Raw genomic sequence first — 21,685 nt, 5'->3', positions numbered from 1 at the left:
ATTTATAGACTCAGAATAAGTCTATTTATATAATGCTATAGTCTGAATGTTTGTGTGCCCCACCTTGCAAATTCTTATGTTGAAATCCTAACCCTCAAAAGGTGATGTGATGGTATTAGTAGATGGGGCCTATGGGAGATGGTTAGCCATAAAGGTGGAGCCATCATGAATGGGATTAGTGCCTTCTAAAAGAAGCTCCAGAGAGATCCTCAGCCCCTTCCACCACGTGAGAGGCCTCACCAGTCCATGCTGACATTCTGATCCCGGAAGTTCCAGCCTCCAGAACTGTGAGAAATACATTTCTGTTTATAAGCCTCCCAGTCTCTGGTACTTTGTTATGGCTACTCAGAAGGACTAAGACACAGAACTATTAAGGAAATATCTGCTAGCAATCTATCATTTTTAACTGTACACTCACGTATCTTCCCGCATCAAAAGGCCTTGCCAAATGAAATTATTCTAAATTTGTTTTTTAAGAAAAACCCTATAAATGGCTCCTCTATTAACACAGATCCTCAAATTAGTAAACTCTAACTCAATGCAATTTTATGATCTATCACTGTGTTCCTGGCAATTTGGAAGGTAGGTCCTTCTCAAATTCCTTTGGTATATTTTGATGAGAAGCTTTGTACAAATATAGAATGCTCACTCTAAATCCACACTGCCATCCAAAAATAGGAAGCAACAAATGAGGAACAAGAGAGATATTAAACAACTGTGGTAGCCAGCTTCCAAAACAGTCCCAGTGATGCTCACCTCCTGGTACTTCTACCCTTGCATGGCCCCCTCCCACACTGATTGGGCACCTATGTATAAACAATGCATAAAAGGCAGAATGTGACTTCTGAGGCATGAATGATGCTGTGGCTCCAGCATTGGATTCCCCACTCCAGGTACCTCAAGGTGTCATTCAGTGACGGTACTTGGGCAGCTGTGTGGCAAGGAACTCAGGCCATGTGCCAATAACCAGCGCTAATTGGCAGGAGTGTGAAGAGAACCCGTTAGCAGTGCACCCTCCAGCCCCAGGCTAGCCTTTAGATGACTGTAGTCCAGGGGGGTAATTTGTCAGGCAGCAATAATATGGTAACACAATCAACAGTAAGAAATGATCAGTTCAGTTTGTTAAAAGTGTATAAATAAAAAAATAGGTGACAAGTGCAGAGATGTAAAGATAAGCAAGTCTTGTGGCTTAGAAAGCATTAGGAAGGAGAGCTTATTGCCACCTCTCTCTCTCTCTGAAGAAGCAAACAGCAATCTCACAGGATGAATAAAATATTGGGGCAGAAATACTTGAGAAGTCAATAGTGCTTTTCAAAGTCATGATCTTTTTTGCTGAATAAAATCAAAGCCATTTCTAGGACTTCCACCACCCCCATTTTTTAAATTACCATCTGCCTGCCTCAGTCCCTGTGAGAACTTCTAACCTTGGACTACTGATCTGTGTTGCAAAACCTGGGAGGGGCTGGGCTCAATCCGTGATGAATTAATTAGTGGACTGAAAGAAAAGAATCACAGACTGATCAGTTTCAATCCTGACCACTCAGGCCTCAAATAATAACACCCAATCACTTAGACACATGCTTCTTATTTCTATTCTTACACAGAGCATTTTGAAGCTTAAGCTATGTACTTATTGGTCTTTGGTACAGTTCTAAAAACCAAAACATTACACAAATCATCCTAAGAATGAAGAATAACAAAGAGTACTTAAACTCCACAACAAATGTGGCAGCCCAATAAACCAGTAAACCATTTTCAAGTATTTTTCTTTTTTTTTAATGTTTATCTATTATTGGGAGACAGAGAGAAACAGAGCGTGAGCAGGGGAGGCGCAGAGAGAGAGGGAGACACAGAATCTGAAGCAGGTTCCAGGCTCTGAGCTGTCAGCACAGAGCCCGACGTGGGGCTCGAACTCACAAACTGAGATCACGACCTGAGTCAGCCACTTAATCGATTGAGCCACCCAGGTACCCCATTTTCAAGTATTTTTCATGGAGAAATGTCACAATGTTTCCAGTATTAACTTACATGCGCATCAACCAGATGACATGGTCTTTCCTATGCCAAGACTTGAATGATCTTTTTTAAAGAAATCACTCTCTCCAGATTAATACTGAAATGTTCATGAAAGTTGGAAATAAGCTTACAGAAATAGCTTATTGAGCAGGGAAAGACTATATACAATACAGTTTTACATGATAAGATAAATAAATCAATTTCACAGCTCCTGCACAAATACAGAAATATGAAAAAAAAACCTAAATCATTTTTAGAAAAAATCAGATGGCCTTATATTTCAACAGTTTTCACTTTTTAATTATTTTTATTTATATAACAGTAGGCTAGTATAATGATTCTCAGTTTAGATAAAGGGAAACTGGAAGTTTGGAGTAGCAATCATATCTACCAAAGCCATACAGCTAATAAACGTGAGGGAGGGGCGCCTGGGTGGCTCAGTCAGTTAAGGGTCCGACTCTAGATTTCAGCTCTAGTCACGATCTCAGGATTTGTGAGATCCAGCCCTGTGTAGGGCTCCATGCTGACAGGGCAGAGCCTACTTGGGATTCACTCTCTTTCTCTCTCAAAATAAATAAATAAACTTTTTTTTTTTTTTAATGTGAGGGAATTGGTTCTGGGTATTAAGTGTACATGGTTATACTATGTGAGTAGTAGGGATTTTTTTTTTTAAACAAAGCAAAAATCTTGATTTTTTTTTTTTACATGAAACCTCTTAATTTTTAAACATGGCAAAAACAAACAAACTACTATTATTTAAAAATAAATACTGTTAGTTACACAATGCCAGCAGGCCACTACTCTCCCACTTCTCCAACTGGTCACCCAAAATCACACGGCTTGCTATGGATGGAAGAGGGCCTACTGCTCAGCCCTTATTTATAGATGAGAAACCATACTATCTAAAACAAGTATTAGGGGTGCCTGGGTGGCTCAGTCGGTTAAGCAGCCGATTTCGGCTCAGGTCATGATCTCGCAGTCTGTGAGTTTGAGCCCCACGTGGGGCTCTGTGCTGACAGCTCAGAGCCTGGAGCCTGCTTTTGTTTCTGTGTCTCCCCCTCTCTCTGTCCCTCCCCCATTCACGCTCTGTCTCTCTCTGCCTTTCAAAAATAAACAAATGTTAAACAAAAATTTTTTTAATAAAAAAATAAGTATTAAAACAAGGACAGGATCCAAAATTCCAGACAGCTTGAAAGATCTACAATCAAAGCTTGTAACAGTCAGAGTAATTTCTCTTTACCTTTTCCCCAAACTAATACCACCTACCAAGTATCATGGGCAGCTGAAATACCAGCAGTCAGGCTCACTAGGGTGAAAAAGGAAGTAGTAAGGCTGTGAACTGTGATGCCTACAGCCACCTCTACCACCTGGCCTATTCCTCCGGCCCATCCTATCTCCTTTTGGGCACACCTCACACTAACCTGGTTCCTGGTTGCTGTTTACAGCTGCCTGTTGCTGTTGGCCCTACTTTTCACTGACACCCAGGAAGGGTGTTTGCCCAGGGCTGAGTATTGCTCAGGGCCAAGACCCTGGCCATCCCACCTGATTTTATCCTCCAGTCTTTGCTGCCCCATTTAGATGGCTATTTGCCGAACTGGATTCTTACCTACAGCTCCCAGATCCTCTCCTCCGTGCTCCCTTTGTCTTAACTTCTCATCTGATCCCTTCACCCTGCAGCCACCTTAACCTGGTACTGACTACTCCGGGTCCAAAATAATTAAATCCTTCAGGAAAAGGAGACTACAAGTTCAAAAGATCATCATTAAATAACAAATTAAGTCCCTGAGCTCTTATTCTAATTGTTGAAGTAATCTCAAATTCAATACAATTTAGGATTCTACTCAAAGATTGCTGAATTAATCAATTCCCAGAATTTAATTAGTAAAATTTTCAATGTAAATGTTAACAATTTACAAGGTAAGTCATTATAAAGGTTATAAAAATTGCTTAGAAATAAAAAATAATAATACAGAGTGATAAATTTTGAACAGGAAATCTATATGTTAGCACAATTAGCTCTACCAAAGTAATCTATTAAACATTAAAGGAAAGCAAATTTGCAAGCTATGTACCAAGAGTTTGCTTCTGTCATTTATCTTATACTCAGAACGCTTTAACCACAAAAACTATTAGCAACAATGGTTAATTTCCCACGCTAGCCCTCAAAAGTACATTTAACCTATGGAAGAGCTAAATACTATATATCTGCAGGAAAACAGAACTGCTGCTGGGGCAATAAGATAAAATGGTAACTTTCTTGTTTTTTAATATAAAAAGCAGATTTAAGATATGATAATGATGGACAGGAGCAGGGGGAAAAAAGAAAAAGAAGAAGACATTTTATTCAATGTTTAATTTGTGCCAGATATTCTAACTAAACTGAAATTAAAAGCCAGCTCAGTGGCCTCTTCAAAAAACTATTTTGCAACTAGAAATTAATGTTTATACCTACTAGTATTACACACTATCACTTCCATTACAAAGTATACACATAAAAAATTAAATAGACAAAGATAAAGTGACAGTTATTTCTTAAATGATTATTTATATACAGTAATTGTGCTTTAAAGAACTTCTTCACAAAAAAATAATAAAATAAAGAACTTCTTCACTAAAATATTAATAAATTTAACAGCTAATGCTTCATTTTTTAAGTGTTTTTAAATGCCTACTTGTGAGTTGTGAGTTCGGCTACTTCTTTTCTTCTATTTATTTATTACTCTTTTTAGTTAAAAAATATTTACAGAAGTATATTTTACAATCAATAAAAACATAATTTTAAATGTACAAGTCAATGGATTTTAACAACTGTCTACACCTATATAACCATGACACAATCCAGACAGGAAATTCCCATCACCCTCAAAGGTTCTCTTGTGCATCTTCCCAGTTAATCCCAAATGTTTCCCCCTCCCCATAAGTCTGAGACAACCACTGATATGCTTTCTGTCTCTATGGAATAGAATAGCTAGCCTTCCAAGAGCTTCATATACATAAAATCATGCACAGCTGTTTCAATTCTTGATTTTAATGGGTGCTTTAACTAAAACAGATACTTTACTGTGGTAAGTATATGTAAATGCAGAAACAATTACACTCATTCTTTCAACCCATCCAGCCAATGATGGACATTTGGTGAGTAAATTCCCAACTTACCAAATGCTAATCAGATATTATTAAAAACTAATGGAGGAGTGCTGCACATTTGAAAACATGCTTAGCAAATAAGCCCAAAATCCACTGAAACTTTACTTAGATGATTTTAAAGCAGGTTATAAAATTTTGTTTTGTGGCTATCACTAGAACACTTGACTTTGAAAACTGTGTACTTAAATGGAAAAACACCATTCATTCTGCCTTTCAGTAGGAAACCGGTTTCAGGATAACCAACAATCTTAACTGGAAGAAAGGAAGTTCAATTTCCATGAAAGAAAGCCAACTAATAAATGAAGGATGAATGAAATAATTAGGAATTATGGTTATACTGAAATCATAATAAAATTGATTGAGGCAAGTACTATAATTGTTGTTTAAAACACTAGCTGCATGGTTGATGGGGAACTGAACATACAAATAGTTTCAAAATAACACCATCTGAATCCATTAAGTCATAAAGGAGAAAAATCATACATTGAAGGAATTTGATGATTAGCCCCTACTCCAAAGGACATTTTTAGCATCCTGAATGGTAATTTAGGTATTATATCATATGTTTTCTGATATGATGCAACATATTCTACTAATGCACGAGCCTACAGATTTAACTTCCAGTTAAGAAGACATACAGAGAATGGAGAAAACCAGTTAAAACATACCACAAGGAAGAAACCAGAGAAATTCGAAAGGTAGAACATTCCATAAGAGGTCTGGTCTCTTCCATAAATCAGTGTGAGCAAAAAGGTACCATGAATGTGTCAGTGAGGTTAAGGGCACAACAATCATACACAATGTGTGGTCCTGGATTACATATTGCTTTGGACATTTTGGATCGATGGAGGAAATATGAATATAATCCAGGTATAGAGATGATGTAGTATGTACTAAAATGGAACAATGAGCCACTGACTGAAAAAAATAGGTGATAAAACTGTACTAGTGAACATAAAACATATAGTATATTACACACACATATGCACATGTCCTGTTGGTTTTTTTTTTTAATTTTTTTTTTAACGTTTATTTATTTTTGAGACAGAGAGAGAGCATGAATGGGGGAGGGTCAGAGAGAGGGAGACACAGAATCCGAAACAGGCTCTAGGCTCTGAGCTGTCAGCACAGAGCCCAACACGGGACTCAAACTCACAGACCGCGAGATCATGACCTAAGCTGAAGTCAGCCGCTCAACCGACTGAGCCACCCAGGCGCCCCTGCACATGTCCTGTTTTTATAAATATAAAAGGGTTTTTATTTTTTATTTTTAAGGAAGATTTTCTAAATTTCTCAAGGGTACACAGGTTTTGTACATGACATTTTTCACAAAATGACAAAAGTTTCAAACTTTTATTTTCAAAATACTCTCTTAATTATGAATTTATTTGTTTTGAAAGGCATTTTCACTTAAAACTTCACCTTTACTTGAAATGACAGGCTATATATACCACCCCTCTCCAAATCTGGCTAGGTAATAAGGAATCACAGACTTATCACAACAGGGTAAACTTACCACTTCATAAAATGATGTAATGCACTTATCTTTCACATTCCTCAAGTCTTCTACGGTGAGTGGTATACAAGATTTTTCTTTTTTTTTAAATTTGCTTTAATTAAAATTTTAAAGTTTATTCATTTTGAGAGAGAGACAGCACAAGTGGGGAAGGGGCGGGGGGGGGGGGGGGGGAGAAAGAGAGAATCCCAAATAGGCTCTGCATCGATAGCACAGAGCCCCATGCAGGGCTCAAACCCACACACAAAACTGTGAGATCCTGACCTGAGCTGAAACCAAGAGTTGGATGCTTAACCAAGCACCCTAAGATTGTTACTTTCACCATAATTTGTTACCAAAGCTCCTACCATTTCAGATGATTGTGAATCCATTTACCAGGCCACACAAAGTGCATTACTTGGAAATATGCACATTGAAGACAAATGAATAGTTAAGCCAATAATCTCACTTCTTCTGCCACATGTGACACTTGACCATCTGACAAAAGGGAGCATGAGCATATCAATCCTGTTTTAAGTATCTGAGTTATTTTGAGTACTTATAAAACTAACCTCCTCTGTTTTTAAGACAAAAAGATAATAGAAGTACTGCCACTTTATTCTCAAGCCTCCTCCACACTCTGTATTAGGTCCTTCTGAATGTGTAAAGAAGAAGGGGACATGCCCTTCAGAATCCCAGAGTGTAAAAGGATGGATCAAGAGTCAGTCCATTTGGAACATTTCCTTCCTGAAACTTCTTCCTCTAGACTTTCTGTTTTAACATTACCACACCACCTTCCAGGTCAACCATTAAAAAGCCTTACAATCTCCAAAATTCCTCAATAACTCCAAAAAAAGGTTATCAAGGCTGCAGATCGATTTTTTAGGGAATTCTCATTCTTTCTACAAATCTTTCATCAGAGGATTTAACAGACTTCAACCAGATCAAATCTCTATTTACTTACCTTTGATGTTTCATCTTTTAAGGTATCCATGTTATACCTCGATCCTCTTTTGCTACTATTAATAAATTTCCTTTTCTTAGGTTTTCTCCTATTTCTCTACCTAGCATCATTTGAACTCCAAGCTCCCACTTTAGCCAGCCAGTCATGGCTGCAAGGACTTTCACTACAGCCAAGAGCTGTGATCCTCCTGCCAAGCTGGCTTCTAACTGAGCAAAGGAATGAACTCAAGTCCATGTCCAAATTGCTTACCTGGCACTTTCCTAACCAATCAAATCAGTGTTAATCTGAGAGCATAAAATCCTGGAAGGATTTCTAACTCCAAATATGTTAAAAATAGAAAAATACACTTCTACATGCCAAAATAAACCATAAACAAACTCAAAAGGCCAACACCAAACTTAAAACAAATATGACAACAAATTTTTGGTAAATTTGCCAAGAGGTCATTTTTTTTTTCACTAGCAGTAACACACAACAGCAATAAGATTATTAAAAAGAGACTTCTTATTTATAAAATTATCAAGTGTTTTGTTTTTAACAAAACCCTTGGTTTCCACCATGATCACAGCCACCTTCTCTGGAGGGTCTTCACACTGAAGACATCATGTCTGGCTCCCCAAGACCCACCCCCCAACTTGGGGACATCTCACCTGACCAGAAACAAACGACTGCACCAAGAACAGTCCAGGCAGAACTCGGTATGTTCTAGGCAAGCGCACATTCTCTGAAATGGAATGGCTTCAGCCACCCAGATTTTCTCCTGGGCAGTGCAAAGACTTTTACTGTCACACCAAGGGCCATTTCTCCAGCATCTCCTCTAACACTGTACAAACCCCAAGAATTCTGGCTACATCCCTCTTTCTGTAAAGCTGTCATGATTTATCCTGTAATCCATGGGGTTCCTATCCCCAGTGATTGGCTAAGTAATGGGACCAAATGCCCTGTTAAAAGAGCCACCTCCCTATTCTCTTTTTCTTGAGAACTTGCATAGGCTTTTTTTTACCCCTAAGAATTTTTGCTGTGAAGCACAATAAACACCAGGAAAGATGGAAAAACAAACAACTAAACAAAAGCACCATATTTCGGTAAGCTTAAGAAGTCAAATTTTAATAGACATCATCTACAACCTGTGTTTCATATATTCGGAGATGATAAAACTATCCCAGAAACATTTCTATCAACTATTTCTGTGAGCACAAGAGGAAAAACAAAAGCAAAAAAGGCCTTAATCACTGTTGTTAATGATTTACCTTTAACAGAAAAGGAAATCACTAAATTTTTAGGTGCCATGTTAGCTAGTACCACCAACTTCTGGTCTAATCACTGTACATTCTAAATTATTAAACTATATACCAGAAAATAACTTTCAAAGGGAGGAAAGCATGACAGAATCAAGTAGCAAGCTGAGGGAAGAAAGAACTTATCTAAAGAACTTCAAAGACAATCCCTTTATGGTGGATGGGAATAGAAAACACATTCAACTTGCTCTTCTCCAGTGAACAGAACAGCTAGCTTCCATACCAACAAACAAAAAGATAAGGGACACACCACTCTGGAGGAGCTCTTGGCATATTCTGGAAAACTTGCTGCTAAGATACTCCTGCAGATAAATGCATCAGGCAGTGATAAAATGGGACTAAAAAAGCTCTTCCTTGATGCTTATAAATAAATGAAATTTATAACTCTTGTGTAAATACTGGCTATTCCAAACACGCTTTGCAATGATTCAAACAGACCTCTCAATGTTCTGTGTAACCTACGCAGTATGCACCCATTTTCCTCATGCAAGATGCTTTGATAAGAATAGAGAGAATCCTAAGAATAGATCTAAGAATCATACCTCAGTTAGGGAAAAATTGCCTATATTCAAATTATAAAGCACTCTTACTTCGTATGATGCACTTTGCTGTTTTTCTAGAAAAAAAAAAAAAATTATTAATCCTGACTCCACTTTTACAACTTCACTAAACGGACCATGGGTTTATAAAAACACAGCTTTGGGGGGGCGCCTGGGTGGCTCAGTCGGTTGGGCGGCTGACTTCGGCTCAGGTCACGATCTCACTGTCCGTGGGTTCGAGCCCCGCGTCGGGCTCTGTGCTGACTGCTCAGAGCCTGGAGCCTGTTTCAGATTCTGTGTCTCCCTCTCTCTCTGACCCTCCCCCATTCATGCTCTGTCTCTCTCTGTCTCAAAAATAAATAAACGTTAAAAAAAAAATTTTTTTTTTTAAATCTTAAAAAAAACACACAGCTTTGGGGGCATTATTAAGTGCAAAACACAGAAAAGGGGTTTCACAGTAGTTGATCAATTTTTTTTAAAAATAGACTTTTTAAAGAGTAGTTTTAGGTTCAAAACAGCAAAACTGAGTAAAAGGTACAGAAACCTCCCATATACCCCATCCTCCCAAACATGCACAGCCTTTCCAGCTGGTCAAATCTTTAAAAACAAAACATGTTCTTTCTGGAAAGAAATCAAGACGTTATCATAGAAAACGTAATTTCAAAATTCCAACTGCAATTTAAAGTACCACTGCCGTATGCATTTTCACTAATATGTTAGGAAATCAGTTTAATACTTACCATATAACATCCAATAAGGAAAGCAGCATTTGCTTGTTTTCTCTGATCAGAGCCAGTAAAATGAATAATTTTCTTCCTCATCATTGTGATGGACTGCATAAAGATAAATAGCTGTTAGTATTTCTCTTTAATTTCAAGTTTTCTAAAACTTTACTTTGTGATGAAGATACAAATTCCAAATCTTAACAACATATAAGCATTTGTATTAGCAAGAACTTTAAAATAGTTAACTCTAATACTCAAAAATACCATGTACCTTCCCATAATAGACATATTCTTGGATTAAAATGAATGTACAATTAAGGAGTGAGGAAGAGACATGAACAGGTATATGCTTAGAGTACATGCTCTGAAAGAATACATACGATGCTAGAAAAGGCAGTGGGGAGGAGGGGACTTTTCTTTCCTTTCCCCGTTTTTGTTTTTAACATCTATTCCCAAAACCTTTGCATTAAAATAAAAGGGTGGGGCGCCTGGGTGGTTTAGTCAGTTGAGCGTCTGACTTCGGGCTCAGCTCAGGTCAAGATCTTGCAGTTCGGGAGTTCAAGCCGCGTGTTGGGCTCTGTGCTGACAGCTCGGAGTCTGGAGCCTGCTTCAGATTCTGTGTCTCCCCCTCTCTGCCTCTTCCCCACTCGTGCTCTGTCTCTCAAAAATGAATAAACATTAAAAAAAATTTTTTTTAATAAAAGGGTAAATAAAAACAGGCAAAAATAATTCTGTTACAAATCAGGATAGTGAATGAGGAAACAGGGCAGAGAAGGGGTGGAACAGAGATAACAGAGCATAAGTGGGCTCTTGTGTGGCGTTGCTAACATTCTGTTCTTGATTTGATGACTTAGATGATTACCTACATATATTCAGTTTGTGAAAATTCATTGATCTGAACCTCAAGATCTGTACCTATTTCTGTACATACATTATACTTCAATTCTGTAAATACATTATACTTTTTATTTAAAAGGATATGGAATTTAAAAACCAAAAAAAGCATATGATTAGTTAGAACCTCCTCACCTGTATTTCACTAACATGAGCAGAAACAGATTCAGGTAAGCATAAGGAAAAGGATATATTGAGTTCAAAAAGCACATATTTCTTGGCTTCTGTGAGTCAATGATGAATGTGTACATATTTTGTTTACATAGAGTAAGAGATCCAAGTCGATTTTAAAAACAAAAACAAAACCCAACCAGCCATAGAGCAACATAAGCACAAGACACTGAAATTCAAACTCTATACATGTTTTTATCACTAATTGAGTAGGCAGTAATGTTTCTACCAGGTTGGATGGTCAATACCCTGAAAGTTGGTTCTAGTAAATGATAAAGTTTAAAAAAAAAAAAAAAGGACTAATATACCAATATATTCTTGGTTGACTGAAGGATAAAAGGCTGTAGATAGAGGAATACACGGGGGAAAAAAAGTCTTTCAAAATTAGAGCAAAGAAACTCAAGCAGGGGGAGAGGAAATTATTTTTAGCTTCCTAGCCCTGTATGAACAAAAGACCTGCCACTGGCAAGTGGAAAAAAGGAGGAGGGTGTGGACATAAATATACAAGGCCATAAATGCTTATACTCCTATTCAAGAGAAAAATAAAGCCCAGAAAAAAAGAGTTTCCATCTCTACATAAATCTGTAGGGCATACTATATAATGCAAAAAGAAAAGGCACATTGCTATTTTGCAGATTAGTAACTCCTCTGGCAGGTATTTCCAACAGTTATGATGGGGAATTTTAGGTTTGAGGCTCAAGGGGAAAAAAAAATCTGCCTTAATCACTCATAAATTTTTAATACAATTTAATTTTTAGTTGAAAATAAATTTTATTTCTTCTGTGTAACAGTATGGTAAGTAATCACCTGGATAACATTGTTTTTAAAAAAGTAATGGCCCCTAAATGCAGCACTTTCTACATGAGAATTTACAGTGACTAATTTGGAATTGCTAGCAGTACACAGACACTTTTTATTATATGTAACCATAAGTCAAAGTTTTTTAAATAAAGGAATGGGGTCTGAATTCAAACTAATAGAAATATTCTTTGCAACTCTCACATACAGCCTTAAAGAGATGCTGTTTGCCCCTGCCTTCCCTGCTCCTTCATAGTATGTACAAAGGGTGAGAGTGAAAAGTCACAAGTAGTAGTACAACATCACGGGACATTAAAGATAGAATGGAAGTAAGATGATGCAATTTTCTTCACTAGTTTGCTAGCATTCTCTGTCAAAGTGAAGGCAGAAAGGTCATTGTTTGACCAAAGCAAGGGAAGTTTAAGTTTCTCTTGCTGGGTTTCAGTTCCATTAGAACAGACAGTAAGAGGTTTCACTTTAATAACCAATTTCCACTTTGGCTTTTCAAGTATTTAATCATTACCAATTCAAACCAGAACCAAACGACTCAATCAGTCTTAAACCATTCAGTCAAAACTCTGGAAAATAAACATATACACTATGACTATATAAAACAATAAGCCACATGTATGTCTTAAGCACCCTGCAGTGAGAAACAAGACTTTATTTTATTTTTTTTTTAAATAAAAAACAGGGTATGTTTTCCTTACTTTTCCCTCCCCAGGATCAGGCTAACAATGATTACCTAAGTCAAATCTTAAGTAAAAAAGATTTTACCTTTAATTTCTTATTTATCTTGCAACAATATCTGTAAACCATTGCCAGATTGAGTGGTCCAAAATCTGCGTAGAAGCTTTAAAAATGAAAAACAAAAACATATATATACATTCTAGATGCTCTAATATAAATTCCTTTTTGGAACTACAAGATCCAATTAAGACAAGAAAGAGTATACCAAATTTTTACTGATCATACAACTTAATACTAGTGGTATTCTGGTAAATAATGTTTATTAAAAAAACACGGCAAGTGTGACAATGGTTAAATCTAGCCTCGATAACATCTGAAAATACCTGTTGAATAAAAAAGCTGTTTTTCCACATGTTTCTACTGGCAAAAACACAGCATCTTACTTAGTAGCATATTAGCTTAACCTCAATATACCTTAAACTATTAGAATTTCAAATGTAAATTATTAAATTTAGGAAGGTTCTTTCATTTTGATTTTTTCCTAAAGATCTATTTTATTACCAAGAGTTTAAAAAAAAAAAGCATTCTCCAATTATCAACAGATTAGTAATTTTCCAAGGCTATTCTACTTATAAACATACCTTTAGATTCTTCAAAATAAAAAAAAAATGTTACTAACAATCTTTTAAAAAGCAATACTTACTTCTCATATTCAAGTTCATTATCTATGCTGAAATAATGTACATTTGACGAACTCTTTGGTCTGCTGTAGAGAATGGCAAAACAAAGGCGATCTGAAATGGAAAAATTGCAATGTTCCTTCCTTCAGGTTATTAAAAAACGTTTCACATATCATGATGCAACTCTTTTCAGATGAAGTCAAATTTTTATTTTTCCCATGCATGGTAAGGGTAATGGGCAATTTCAAAATGTTTTGCTATTCTGGCAGGTGATAATAAATAAGCCACATTTTTAAAGGAGAAATTGCTTTTAACCATAAATTTCAATAGCAGTAAGTAATTTTTCACATAGCAACATGGCTAGATTTTTAGAGGAACCTCTCATTACAAAACTTTAGTACCCATGGGCTAAGAAATTTCAGCAACTGGAGGCATGCATTTGATAATTAGGCATCAACCTAGATTACTTGTGCTTTGTTTCACTAGGTTTTCAAGTCATCCTAAAAAATTATTTCAATAGGAAACTGCATTTTTTAAAACAGAAACTAAAGAACGCCATCAAAAAATGCTGCTAAATTAATGTTTACGGCTATAGAACACAACAAAACAAACCATATGTTTATCCAACTGTTCTTAGGGATCGCTTCTTTTTTGATTCGGAATCACTACTGTCATAGTGATTTTTACAATTAGACAAATTACCATTACAACAGAAGCAATGAGAGGTTTCTCCAAGAGGAGTGTGAGATGAACCTGTGTTGCATAAATGCAGTTAGGCTGCTGTGAAGTTTAGCAAGAATGGTAAGGAGTAGTAATGCTCAGAGGCTCCACCCTTTCTCCATGCCTCACCCCCAAAAAAAGTTGCCTAAAAATCATCAGTGAAGCAGTCACCTGCAATACCTCTTAGTAGTAATAAGTCGTGCTAGGAGAATACTCACACTCAGACTGTGGCAAAATCAAGCACAGCCTTCAAAATAGTAAAATATAAAGAACGCCAGCTGGCATCCTTTCCCCAAATGGGAATTTAAACAATTTCTGTCTACAATTCAACTCACACAATCGCTGTATTTACTTCCTTGCAAACTCAACTGAAATGTCTTGCAACCACAAACAAACGGATGCCGGAGTTTATTCCTTTCCAACCACAAATGAACCTTGATCCCCGTGCACAGAATGACCTGGGATTTTGCTCCCTTGGGTGAGGAGACGCAACTACTCTACCAGCCAGGGGTGTAAGGACACCGGGTTCCCAACTGCACGTGTCCGTCTGGATTCGCCCCAGAGCAAGACCATGCCTGGGGACAAGGAGTCCGGGGAGGCCACCCACGCCCGTGAGACAGCAACTGCCCGGCCCGAAGTGGAAGGGCAGCCCTTTGCCGGCAATTGACGCCTCCTCACCTCCCCTAGACCCCTCCCCCCGCCCCGCGGCACCGCCTGATGCTCTCGGAGTACCGGGTGTCCCAGCGGCGACAGACAAGCCCCGCACTCACCTTTGATCACCTCGGCCACCAGAGGGGTCCCTGCGCCCTCCCGGCTCATGACTCCAAAGCATCTGGAAGGCGGGGCGGAGGGAAGGACCGGGTGGCCAGAGAACAACCAGCCCGGGAGAGAGGAGGCGCAGCGACCACACCCCCGAAGTTTAAAAAAAACAAAGTTTAAAGGGCCGCGCCCAAGCGCAGAGCACAGCAACGCCCCTCGGCCACCCACCACACCACAAACGCGGGCGAGCCAACCCCGGAAGTTCAAAACTTCTCAAAAGGCCCCAAACAGAGTGGCGAAAGAGTGGGGTGCAGAAAAGAGCCCCAGCCGCCGGGGCTGAGCCTCGGCCCGCCTTGGGGCCGCCTGGCGGTCTTCCGCAGCGCCAGGCCTGGCCGGGCCACACTAATGCACTTAAAGTCGGGGAGTGCAGCAAAACACCGCAGAAGCGGACACAGGCCTCATAAAAGCAAGCGGCTCCAAAAGCCATTAAAAGGACTTGTCAGAAGAGAAGGACTCGTTGGCTGACCTGCCCAGCTATGCGGGGCATTCCCACAGCAGCCACAGCCGCGCACTCAGCCCTCCTCGCCGCTGCCGCTAGGGGGCACTGTTACCGGACAGGGCCAAGCCGGGAGGCGGGCGGGGGCGGGTGGAGGCGTTCGACTTCTTAGGCCACTCAGCTCCTTGGCCACTTCGGGTCGAGACCCGCTGGGTGCCAGGCTCGCAGGAATGCTGACGTCTCATCTATTTGGGCTCTCCAAAACTGCTCAGGATTTAAAGGTAAGCCTAAAACTGAGGCCATGTGTTCCTTTAAAGGTCCTAGATTTCTCCTCCAAAAAGCATTAGGATGGTTGAAAAACAAAAATTCAGACCCAATACTTAAGCATCTATTTAAAGTATTTTCTAAATCTATGTTCCTGTGTTAGTCTCAAGTGATAAAAAACTTACGATACAGTATGAGTATGTGCATATGTATATGCACATACACACTAGGACCATGGGTGATTTTGATGATTTTCATTTCCTCCTGTTATTTTCCCAAGTTTCCTACAGACAAGTATTATTTTATCTGTGAAAAAATTTGCAATGACTCCCGTAAAGAGAAAGGCAATACAGGAACTACTGTACTCTTTCCCCCAAGTCACTTAAAGTCCTAATACAATATACACATTATATCACAATATATACATCTTTGCATCAAAAGTAAGCCTGCATACCTCCTAACCTTATCCTAAAATTTCCAAAAGGATCAAAGACTTTAAATGTAAAAACAAAATAATGAATTATTTCTGTACTCTCCAATTGGGCCTTTTAAAATGAAACAAAAACTAAAAGCCATAAGAGAATGTATTAAATTGATACACATTTTTAAAATGGTGTTCATAGGGCACCTGGGTGGCTCAGTCTGTTGAGTGTCTGACTTCGGCTCAGGTCATAATCTCAAGGTTTGTGAGTTTGGGCTAGCTGCTGTCAGCCTGTCAGTGCAGAGCCTGCTTCAGATCCTCTATCCCTCTCTCTCTCTGCCCCTCCCCTGCTTGTACTCTCCCCCCCAAAAATAAGTATTAAAATGATAATAGTAAAATAAAAAGGTCTTCATGGAAAATAAACACATAAAGTCAAGACATAAGCTGGAAAATATTTTTAAATTCATCTCAAGCTGATGTTGAACTTCAAAATACAAAAAATGCAAACTGAAACCACAAGGTACTATTTTTCCTTGGCAAAAATCAGAGGAGTCTGATAAAGCATTGTTTGTGAGGCTGTGGAGAAACATCCACCCTCTCAGGTTGCCTGTGAGTAGGAATATAAACTGGGATAACCTCCTTGAAGGGCAAGAAAGGGCAATTTGGCAGAAATTTCCAAGACTGAAAGCTGGCAAGACTGCCAAGACAGGCTGCTAAATATTACCATTTATACCATTTATTTGAATGTGTGTAAAGTATATGTACGCATTTGTATGACTGTATATGGCACATTGCATAGCTAATCTCTGGAAGGATATACAAAAAACTGGTAGTAGTGAATGCGTTTTACAAGAGGACACTGAGTGTCCGGAAATACAGAAAGATAAGTGAGATTTGTGCCTTTTCATAACTTTCAAATTTTGTACCATACATTTACCTATTCAAAATGAAGAAGGTTTTGAAAAGTGAACTTGCAGGCTAACAGTGTTTCTCCAAAGCTGACTCTTCATCAAGATATGAAGCATACTGCAAGCATAGTATAAGGCAACCTGGAAAAGTCCTTTGTGCACATTTAAAAAAAAGAACTGGTAGGGGGCACCTGGGTGGCTCAAACAGTTAAGGTTAAGCCTCTGACTTTGGCTCAAGTGATGCGTTGGGCTGTGTGCTGAGAGCTTAGAGCTTGGACACTGAAGCCTGCAGCCTGGAGCCTGCTTCAGATTCTGTGTCTCCCTCTCTTCTGCCCCTACCCCGCTTGCACTCTGTCTCTCTCTCTCTCTCTCTCTCTCTCTCTCTCTCTCTCTCTCAAAAATAAATAAACATTAAAAAAAATTAAAAAATAAAATAAAAGAGAGAACTGATAACTTATTTGATTTCTACCTATATATATTGCAATCCAATTTCTTTTAACAAACCCGAACAAAACTGGGAATACCTAGAAGGAAGTGGGAAGAGGTTTTTACACACTACAAGGGGCGGGGGGGAATCACTGGGGTATACAGCTGGCTCAGTTGGAAGAGCATGCAACTCTTGATCTCGGGGTTGTTGGAGCCCCACATTGGGTATAGAAATTACTTAAATAAAAACAAATATTATTTTTAAAAAATCACTGATTTTTGATGTCCAATTACCTTTCCATAATGTATTCTCAATATTCTATTGTTAGACTAATATTGCAATAAACTGCTGTGGAGATGAGTGCGGGGATGAGAGCTATTTATCAGAAGCTTCGAGCTAGAAGCCGGAATCTTACAAAGTTCATGATTCAATTTATAATCCTGTAAACCCATGTATCTTCCACTTAATGTTTCTGTTGTCAAAAAGAGAACACTGAAGATTTAAAGTAATAAACATTCTTGCCTATATATGCCTGTCACATAATGTTGCCTCTCTTGCTTCTTTGAAAAGGGCACAGTAAAAGGAAATGAAATCTCACCATTTAAAAATGTTAACAAAAACGTTCAACATCCTCATGCCCAAGTTGTCTGTTTTGATTTGTTTTGAGTTGTCTGTTTTGATTTGGCTTTTGGGTCTCCAGTTTGCTACTTCTTCCTTTAATAAATACGTTAAATAAGTAAAAAGTATTTTCCTATATAACAAATGTAGAAATTTGGGGATAATTAATCAAACAGAGGGGTAATGTTCTAAACCAAGTGAGAAACACATGTAGGAGTCAGGTGGCAATGATAATACAGCATACACTTTTTAACAGAAAGAACTCTACTTGGACCTACAGACACAATCAACTTCCCACTATTTCTCTTCCCCCCTGGAACTGGACTGACTTCACAGAACCTGGCAGAGTAGCTAGAGAAGTGAACAGCTTCCCTATAGGATAAGAGAGCTCACCACAAGACAAGCAGAAAGGAAGATTCACATCCCTATGGAAAAGAGAACAGGTAAAAAACCAGGCTCTACCTGAATAGTGACTGTCCCTTAGAGAGAGGGCCAACAGACATCAGCCTCTCAGCTGTATTAGTCACTCAGTTTTGAAGGGAAGGAGCAGAGGAAGGGGGACCAAGGGGAGCAGAGGAAGAAATGTTCACAAAAGTACTGATTTTAAAAAAGAAAACAATGACAGTGAGCAATTATCGACAGTTCAGTGCTAGGTACTGTATTAAAGCTCATAACCTATGAGGTAGATACTACTACTACTACTATCAGTAGTTTGCAGGAAAGGAAATCTAACCCTAAAGAGGCTAAGTGACCTAAAAGCAAGGTCACAAAGCCTGTTATAAAGTAGAATTAGGATAGGCTATGAGATTGAAGCCTGAGGCTTTTTTAAATCCTTGCCTCAGAGACTTCAGCTGATGTAAAGCAAGAATAATTAAAACAATATGATGTTACCATAGCAATATACAAATATGGACCTGGGCATATATGAAAACTTAGTATGTAATGAAAATGTATTTCAAACCAGTAACAAAGAAGGCCTTACTGAATAAGGAGCAGTTATCTCCATGTATGAAAAGAAACTGAGATTTCCATCTCACCTATAGAACAAATACCAGATTAAATAATTTTTTAAAGCTGTCAGGTAACTATAAAAATTATAATGAATAGTTCTACAATTTAAATGGGGAATTTTTAAGCATGACACAAAACTCAAGTCATAGAAGTAAAAAACAAACTTAGAGGAAAATATATAATAAAGGGTTAATCATATAATAAAGGGGTAATCGTCATGACAGAAAAAAAGTACCTACAAAGCAATGTAACAACCCAATAGAAAATGAAACAGCCAATTCAAAAAAGCTATACAAATGGTCAATAGTATATGAAAAAATCTTCCCAGTGGCTCATCATTAAAAAAAAAAAAATCCATCACATGAAACAGATTACAAAAAAAGTCACATGATTATCTCATTAAATACAGAAAAAGGAATCATTAAAATCAAGTCAGTTCCAATTAAGTCTTTGTATAATGAGCCTAAAGGAGAACTTCTTTAACCTGATAAAGAGTATTTTCCAAATACCTCTAGCAAGTATCATACTTCATGCTTTATTTTGTCAGCATCTCCCTCAAATAAAAAACAAGACAAGGGGTGCCTGGGTGGCTCAGTCGGTTAAGCATCCAACTTTGGCTCAGGTCATGATCTCACCATTCGTTGGGTTCGAGCCCCATGTCGGACTCTGTGCTGACAGCTCAGAGCCTGGAGCCTGCTTCAGATTCTGTGTCTCCCCCTCTCTCTGCCCCTCCCATGTTCATGCTCTGTCACTCTCTGTCTCTCAGTAATAAATAAATGTTTAAAAAAAAAAGTCTAGATATAAGAAGAAAGCTTTAAAAGTTTTAGAATATAGAAAAATAACTCATAACAGTGAAGGGATGGGTTTTTTTTTAAACAAAACATAAAAGGTACTAACTATGAAGCAAAAGATTGAGAAATTTGGTCACATGAGGATTTAATGCTTCTGTTCAATATGAGACTCCATAAGCAAAATTTTAGAAGATAATTCACACACTAGAAGATAGTTACAATGCATACAAGCAAAAGAGGATTAGTATCAGAACTTATAAACAACTATAAATCACAAAGAAAAAAGCTAACATCCCAATAAATAAATGGGCAGAAGATGGGAGTAAGAAATTCACAAAAGAAGAAACCTAATTGTTCTTGCTCCTCTTTTTAAAAAGGACCTATAAGATGAGTATGGTTTTAGTCTGTGCTATGCCTTGTGATGAACTGAGTTTACTCGTTAAACTATGGCAACAACTAACCCTGAAATCGTAGTGATTTAGTTCACTACAACAGGTTTATTGCTTGTTGGTGCTACATGTATCACAGGTGGGGGGTGGAGGAGGCTCTATTCTATGCAGTCATCCAAGAATACGGAATAGAGGCTCCATCAGTTGCAGGTGCACCATCTGGAATTTATCCTTGTGGCTGGTTGACCAATGTGCCAGTGACTGCTTCTATAAGTAATTCCAGTGGCCTGCAGATCTAAATGCACACAGATATAAACCAAGCCCCTTAATTTTATCAGTAATAATGCCTACATTTTTATCTTTACCTGTTTAACTCCTGTGTTCCTCTATGAGTTGCTCTAAAACTAAGGTGGGGAAAAAAAGAGTAATCTTATCTAAAGAGACCCAAAAATCTTCACCCAATGTTACATTAGTCTCCATACTCATCTATATTCCTGAAATATTTAATGACTTTTTTTTAAAAAAAAAGGAAGCCACTATAACACTATAAGAACTGCAATGGTTTTCACACCTTTCAGATCATTAGAGCAAGAGAAACTAAGAAAATGTCATGGGGTGCCAGGGAGGCTCAGTCAGTTAAGTGTCCAACTCTTGATTTTGGCTCAGGGCATGATCTCACACTTTGGTTCGTGAGATCAAGCCCCACATCAGGTTCTGCACTGACAGCTTGGAGCCTGCTTGGGATCCTCTTTCTCTCTCTCCCTCTCCCTCTCCCCCCCCTCTCTTTGCCCCTCCCCCACTCATCCATGCTCACACCCTCTCGCTCTCAAAAATAAGTAAACTTTAAAAAAGAGAAAGAAATGGGGCACCAGGGTGGCTCAGTTGGTGTCAGACTTCAGCTCAGGTCATGATCTCACAGTCCGTGAGTTCGAGCCCCGCATCAGGTTCTGTGCTGACAGCTCAGAGCCTGGAGCCTGCTTCAGATTCTGTGTCTCCTCTGTCTCTGCCCCTCCCCTGCTCATGCTCTCTCTCTCTCAAAAATAAATAAATGTTAAAAAAAAAAAAGAAAAAGAAAATGTGATCAAGGCACCAAACAGCTAGGAAAAACATGGCAAATATAAAACAGAATGAGATGGTAGGGATAAGTCCAAACATATTAACAATAATAAAATGCAAAATACTTAAATTCATCTACAAGAATTTCAAATTAACTTTAAAAGTACATACTGCTTAATAAAGGCTACTAAAACAAAGCCCTATAAGGAAAATTTAAAGGAAAAGATAGGAAAACGGTGCCTCATCTTAGACATTTTGCTTTTATTGCACTTCACAGATAGGATTTTTACAAACTGAAGGTTTGTGGTGACACTGCACCAAGCAATCTATTGGCACCATTTTTTTCCAACAGCATTTGCTCACTTTGTGTCTGTGTGTCACATTTTGGTAATTCTCACAAGTATTTCA

The 21,685-nt window shown here is 38.3% G+C and overlaps 1 protein-coding gene across 11 annotated transcripts in view; it reads right to left on the bottom strand.

Annotated features, from left to right (window-relative positions):
- CDC14B (cell division cycle 14B) overlaps positions 1 to 21,685 on the bottom strand; it is a 138,068-nt gene that overhangs the window by 74,197 nt on the left and 42,186 nt on the right. For 8 of the 11 annotated variants that reach the window (XR_008291200.1, XM_053205152.1, XM_053205151.1 and 5 more), the window contains exons 2-4: positions 13,441 to 13,531; positions 12,825 to 12,900; positions 10,200 to 10,292 (exon numbers count right to left, since the gene is read on the bottom strand). Coding sequence is in view for 10 of the 11 variants with exons in the window: in XM_053205152.1 (XP_053061127.1) it covers positions 10,200 to 10,292; positions 12,825 to 12,900; positions 13,441 to 13,531 (260 nt within the window). In the remaining variant the exon portion in view is untranslated. Of the gene's footprint in view, positions 1 to 10,199; positions 10,293 to 12,824; positions 12,901 to 13,440; positions 13,532 to 14,907; positions 15,520 to 21,685 lie in introns of those variants that run through there. The other 3 variants (XM_015068304.3, XM_015068303.3, XM_053205154.1) reach the window with 2 other exon arrangements.

This window comes from Acinonyx jubatus, chromosome D4 (genome assembly GCF_027475565.1).
Source record: "Acinonyx jubatus isolate Ajub_Pintada_27869175 chromosome D4, VMU_Ajub_asm_v1.0, whole genome shotgun sequence".
Classification (NCBI taxonomy): Eukaryota; Metazoa; Chordata; class Mammalia; order Carnivora; family Felidae; genus Acinonyx; species Acinonyx jubatus.
This window is presented reverse-complemented; position numbering and strand designations above follow the sequence as displayed.